The sequence below is a fragment of the Alligator sinensis genome, unplaced genomic scaffold, assembly GCF_000455745.1.
Source record: "Alligator sinensis unplaced genomic scaffold, ASM45574v1 scaffold5_1, whole genome shotgun sequence".
Taxonomy (NCBI): Eukaryota; Metazoa; Chordata; order Crocodylia; family Alligatoridae; genus Alligator; species Alligator sinensis.
Window position 1 is genome coordinate 1,860,595 of NW_005842213.1, and position 6,818 is coordinate 1,867,412.

At 46.1% G+C, this 6,818-nt stretch overlaps 1 protein-coding gene across 1 annotated transcript in view; it reads right to left on the reverse strand.

The window, feature by feature from the left end:
- CTSD (cathepsin D) overlaps window positions 1-6,818 on the reverse strand; it is a 38,067-nt gene that overhangs the window by 10,793 nt on the left and 20,456 nt on the right. Inside the window, exon 4 of the mRNA XM_006026892.3 lies at window positions 3,811-3,944. Within this exon, the coding sequence (XP_006026954.1) occupies window positions 3,811-3,944 (134 nt within the window). The remainder of the gene's footprint in view (window positions 1-3,810; window positions 3,945-6,818) is intronic.

Sequence of the window (6,818 nt, forward strand, 5' to 3'; positions counted from 1 at the left end):
AATCCCCAACTAGGTCCCCTTGTTTGAGCAAGGGTGGTTGTGCACATGCGAAGAAGTGCATGGTAGCAGCACAGGGAGCTTTTACATGAATTGTACATCAAGTATGGTAATCTAAAATGTCACGTGTCATCTAAAAATGAAGCACTAAAAGCCACACAAACAGGATGTGGGGCAGAAGGGCTGAGATGTACATCATGTATCACATGCTTCAGCAGTCAGTTATACAGTGCAATCTGCAGAAGCGATTACTGCACCAGCCTGACCCTTCATTTCTTTTTATCAGAAATTAAATATTTGAAGAGCTATATCCCCTACTGGCCTGAACCAGCTGGAACATCACCTGGAACATGTTTGGAGGCACCAGACAATTCTCTTTCAGTTCTGAAATCTGCCTTCCAGAAAATTGCCTAGTGACATCCGACTGAACAGTTATGCCCATGAGTAACTGCCTCTGAGCAGTCTCACACCACCTCCTGTGTCAGGTTCACCAGATGGAGGAAGGGTTGCAAGCTCCAAAACTGAAAGCATTGTTAACAGATCACCAGCAATGAATTACAAAACCTTCTGCCTCCAAGTCACTCACTTGGCACCTGCCCAGGTACAAAGCGACCGAAAAATCATTACCAGTTGTTGGCTGCTTGGTGGCCTCACTCCAGCTCCTTACAGACAGGTGTCTGCATCATGCAGCACAAATTGGCACGCTTGTTAGTAGTGTCAGCAGAAAAACCAAGAACAGAAAGGGGCCAGGAGACAATATTTGCAGAGGAACCAGTCTATAAAATTTGAGTAGTTTCATCAACTCCACTGGAACAGTGGCCATTTACTCCAGTTAGGGATTTGGCCCCAAGTTCTCCCATCCAGAGAGACATCCAAGAGGAGTCTGCCTGCCAGAGGGACACATACCCAGATTACTATACCTGCTGTGTGGCTAAGGAAGGACTTCACTCTCCAGCTCCCTTCACCTTCTCTACTGCAGCTGCGAAGCAGCCCCATCCTCAAAATTTCTACTAAGTCAGTGCAACCTTGGTAGAATTCTGCCTTGAGTGGACTCAGAGGAGCAGGGATTCTCCTACTATGGGCACATCCACTGTTTGGTGAGCCAAACCCATCTCCACCATGGAAGCCCAGTGCTCCGAGACATCTGCTGGGTGGCACATACAGGATTCAGGAGCACCAGAATTCATGGTGAGGGGCAGGAGTTGAGTGAAACCAGGGCAGGGAAGAACACAGGCTCCCATTCCTGCCCAGCTACTATTTAGGTTTCCTTGCCAGATACCCTCAGAGCACAATCCTGCTGACTTCGATGTGGCTATGCCAGTCTCCACCCCAGCGAGGACCCAAGTTAACTCAAGCCTGTATTTTAAGTCAAGGCTTCACTGGGAGTTTGGGGTACACAAGGCACACAAATCAGGCCACTTGGGCTTGGGGCCCTTGATCTTAGAACCCATGAGGTGCTGAGAACTCAACGTTTCTTTGGGCTGTGAACTCAGCTCCTTGAAGTATTAGGCCCAAAGGTATTGTCGCGCCTGCCCCTGTGGAAGCCAAGCGTGGTAAACTGTGTTGGCCGTGATGTGGCTCAGGCGCAGAATCCTTCCTCAGAGTCATTGGAAAGCAGACAGCTAATTAAGAAGAAGGCATTACAATGATCATTTTAAAAAGCTTCTGACTCACTTCACTCCCTCTATTAAACCGGAAAGCACCGAAACCTGCTGGCACAATTGCAGCTCAGTAAAAAGCTAGCTGCTTTGGATCACCGCTCCCACTCTGTTGCCAAAGAAGCCCCCTTCCAAACCACCTCCCTTCACTCCTCATCTAAACCCAACACACATCACTGCTCTCTCCCTGCTGGCAACTGATGCCATTAGCAGCAACTGATGGCAAGGGATGGAAGCAGCTGTCTGCTTGCTCAGATCATATTTATTAACCCAACAGAATTCATCACTAATTGCAAAATGACTTAATTCAACAAAAGCAGTAAATGCCTTGGAGGGTTTGTTTTTTTTTTTAAACTCTAAATGCCACCAGATCCCAACTAAACAACTAGGGTCTAGACCAATGGTTCTCAACTTCTTTTTGACCCACAGCACCCCTCATTAGACTCAAGGGCCCTTCCCCCCTTAGAAAGTGACAGCTCTTAATTTTTACTCATTTTTGACTACAGAAAAATACTAGAGCTATTCTTCTGTTACAAAACTTGGAACAACCACAACAGGTCATAATGTTTTTGACATTAGGGATTCCTACTTCAAATCTTTGGGTTTAATCCTGTGAATCCTGTGTAGGTGTTTGCACCCCTAACAGTGCTTATATTGAGTGACACCCTTAAAAGAATCTCACAGCACCCCAGAGTGCTGGGTCACCCCGGCTGAGAATCACTATCATAGACCACCTCCTCGAGCTCTTTGATACAGTGCCAGGAACCTAGAGGTGGCTGCAGGAGGCAGCAGTCAGGGATAGCAGAGCCCCAAAGTCCAGGACAGGGCTTATGAATGGAGAAGGACTCTACTCATTTTAGAAGGTTCTACCTCCTCGTTCATTCTGGGCTGACAAATCCCTGCTCCTCCTGAGGAAATACTACCAATCAATCAATCAATCTCCCTAATGGAAAACTCAGATGCAGCTGTGAAGTCTGTCCAGCAACTGTGGGTATGTCTAGGTCATTCTCCCAGAACGGTCTGTGGCACCTGTTCTCAAGCAAGCCCCACCTCCCTGCTCCCGTTCACACTTGTGAAGGTCAGAAACGTGGTGGTACAGTTGCTCTCAAAAACACTGGAGACAGATCTTCAGCAGGTAACACCACATGTCCTGGTATGGTGACATGAGCAGTCATGGGGCACATGTTACAGTACTACATGGGGTGGGGGGTCAGATGTGGCACAGACCGAGATCTACTCTGAGTCAGTCCAACAGTCACCAGCTGCTTAAAAAGGTGCTAACATAAGCCAGAGGGATGTTTGTACTGTAGGTCAGGTTTTCATGCACAAAAAACGCACACAACTTTTGGCAGTGGGGGTCTGGCAAAATCTATTCCCAGCCAGACTGGAAGTATGGTTGAGGCAGTTTTTCTATTCCACAGAGCTGGAGAGAGTGCTGGCTAACACTTTTCCACTGGGACAGGTAGCACATACCCACAGTGTACATGTCTATCAAAGATAGGCCCCCCCCTCAGCATATCTAGGAACCCCAACCCAGCACTGGAGATCAAACAGTTTAGGAGAACATGCCCCACTGATCTTCACATCTGTGCTTTTAAAAGCTGGAGGCACACATTTTCAAATGTAACAAATGATAGTGGAGTATCTTGTTTCCTGGGTGTCCAGCCCAAGATGTTTCCAAGGAACCCAATTTACTGAGCATCTACCCTCTTAACTCTGAAAAATCCAGTTCCCTCCCTCAGACTTGGCTCCAGGTCAAGGGCAGTTCACATACTCCCAATTTCTGAAAGATGCGTTTCAGGCTTTGAATGATAGGAGGACCTCTAGTGCTAGCAGGATAGTCCAACCTCCCTTCCCATGTAGTGCTTAGTTGGCCAAAAAGGTGCCAGATATAATGTAGAGATGTGTCCCTGAGGAAGCTGAGCTGAGACCACCAAGCAAGATCTGGCTTCAACAATGAACAGAAGTATGTACCTCTAGGGTGCAGAGGGAGGCAGTGTTGACAAGTGTCCGTAGCACTGGAGTGCGACTCAAGGGACACAGGATCTACTCCTACCTCTGCCCCTAGCCTAATGAAAAGTCGAAGGATCCCATGTGCTTTGCTGACAAAGGTGACCTTAATGGCTTGCAGAAGTAGACAGTGGTTATTACTAACCGTCACAAAATCCTGGCTGAGGTATCCAGACAGGCTCCCAGTACCATAATGGATGGCGAAGTCCGTGCCATTCTTCACGTATGTGGTGGATTTGGAGGCATCATACTTGTGATGCAACACTGCAATCAAGGATACAATGTAAGCATGCAAAGTCAATACTGCTGAGATTGCACACAGCTTTGTGTCCATTCAAAGCGGTGAAGAGACAAACTAGTTAATGGAGCAGGTCAAAAAAGGGAAGGGGGAAATGTTGCAGAAATTCCTCACTTGTCCCCTCCCTCACACATGCAGCTTTTCCTACATTTCAAACAACATTTTTAAATTTGTAGACACTTCAGGGAGCTGTACAGCCAAGCTTAACAGGCCCCCACTCCCCAGGATGTCTTAAAATCAGGACTGCTTTAACACATGTGTCTACCAGATGGGGAATTAAATAACAAGATCCAATTTGTCCGTTTAATAGGATTTGGTTGCTACATATTAAGATGCTAGACTAGCCATGGCGGGTGTGTCAGGGGACATTAGAAACCAAGAGGGTGATGCTTAAGTCATTCTAAGTGCCTCAAGAGAAGGAAGTGTATATTGTGAAGTACATGGGAGCCTTTAACTCTACTCAGATGTGAACAAAGTTTCAATATTTTTATTCGTTCAATTACAACACTTAACACATTACCCAAAAGATTTTTTTTTTGTTTTTAAAACGGTTCACAAGCCTCTCTTTCGATTTTTTATGAAGATGCCCTGAGAAACTTTTACATTAAAGTGTGAGGAGTTTGCTCTCATTTTTCTGTTTTATGCCTTAGAAAGATCAGGGATTTTAATTCTTCTTGGTTTTGCTGGAGGGCCTCAGGGATACGTCAGGGGATGTGGACTGTTTCTTAATTAAATGGGCAGAGGCACCAAGTCTTTTGCAAATATATCATTACTCAGAATGTTTACTACTCGGGGAGTTAAATGGGCCCTGTCCAAAGAGAAGGAAGCTAAAAAGCCCACAGAGGATGTTCATACCTCATTCCCTTCACCTCAAGTCCAGCCACTTCTACCTATGTAGGCTGAACTGTGGTTTGGTAGCATTTTTCCACTCACTCTGCACAGATGTAAAATGAACTCCCAGACAAATGGAAAACCAGAACCATAGTTTGAGCTCCTGGCCCATAGTCCTTCCTCTATTGCTCAGCTCTCACTTAACATTGCCCTTGCTCCCTATATGTCAGAGTATCCTGTCTACGCAGACTCAAATTTCTAATCATGGAATCCCCCTGCCCTTCCAAAAAAAACCCACAATGCACCAAGTACCCGGCCACCTCTTTGCATTGCAAAGAAGAAGTAAGTCTCAAATCTAGTTTCCCTTCCCTCTTCAGAAGACCTACTCTAGGTCACCTTTCATGTTTACGTATTTGTTGGCTCCACATAGTTCTCTGTTCTGCTGAAGCAGCACATCTAGTGGCTTTTAAAAGGCATTTTCCTGTGGTTGGGTTTGACACCACCTTCTTTTGTGATTTATTATATTGTAGCATCACACAGCAAAAAAGCGTGTAATTCACAAGCTAGATGGCTACAAAAGATGTCTACATGGTTATTATTAATTATAGATCCATAAACATGGGTGCACATACTCTTCACAATAACAAAATGCAAACCATCCTAGTTTTTAATAGAGCTGACAAGATGAGGCCTTGCTTGGTTTTTTTGCTCATGTTGAGCACTAGGTCTCCAATTTGGGAAGAGGCAATGCAACACGTGGAATGGCTTGTTAACCCTATCAAGGACACTGCAAAAATGAATGACTGTGGGCGGGGGTGTGACAAAGAAACAAGAACAGAGAAGAGAGAAGCAGAGGCCTTCCAAATTAACAGCACCCTGGACTGAGGTTTAGGAGATGTGGGTTTTTGTCTTGGCTCTGCCACCAATTTGTTGGAGGACCTCAGGCAAATTGCTTTACCTCTATGCCTCATTTCCCCTCAACCCCTCCCTCTTCAGTCAGGTATTATGAAGCTTGTGTATGTAGGGATCTAGGGATGAAAATCCTTGCATGAGTTTAGTGGAGTGATTACTCTTCTATGCCACTCCCTATCACCTGCAGTTCCACACCTCTATTTTGGGTGAGCTGCTGAGACCCAAATCAAAATAGTTTTCTCTCTTTCCCCTTTCTTCAAAGGAAAGAAGGGCATTGTTTTCCAGATAAAAAAAGCAGAGTGAGAGTTGCAATGATGCAGTGGGGAAACTGTTAGAGAGACGGATGAAGGAAAAGGCTTCCTCTAACAATACTGAAGAATGCAAAGTGTTCAACTTCCCTCCCCTGCCTTGGAGTAGGACAAAATTAAAAAGGAAAGGGTAGGAAGAAAAGGAGAGGATTCTGACTCCAGTTCCTGGCTACAGGTATGCAAGGCAGGTAAGTTCTGACTGTGGTCACGTATGTTGCAATGTGCAGACGAGCTCAGCACGCAGACCAGCTCAGGCTAGCTTGAATCTCACTAGCTCTGGCTGAAAACAGTGAAACAGCAACAGCTGGGGCATCTGTGGAGGCTGCAGAAGGCCATGTGGGTCTCTAGGCAATTACTTAATGGCTGCTGTAGTTTTGCTGCCATCAATAACCTAGATGAAAGCTACAGTGGGTGCCTCTGGATGATGTGTTGCAATCACAGTGCCAAATGTAGCACAGACATGCCCCATCTTGTTCAAGAGCTGGTGTCCAGCTCAGCTCTGCTGCAGCTGCTTAAACTGGAAGAGATGTCCTGGGGACTGGCATACAAGGTTTTGACTTTCCAAAGCTTTCCACGTTCAGTTGGGTTACCTGCCACTTGATTTCTAAAGCTGGCTTTGCCATGGGTCAGGGAGTCAATGAGACAGGCTTGTTAGGAACTGACACTACCTTGTGCAGGCCAGAGGGGAGGGAAGGTTTCTAGGCAATCCCTTGTGATGGTTTAGTGGGGAGCTTGGTGCCCGAAGTTGCAATACAGAGAATGAAAGGCTGTGCAAAGCCACGCAACCAGGCAGCTCCATAGGGA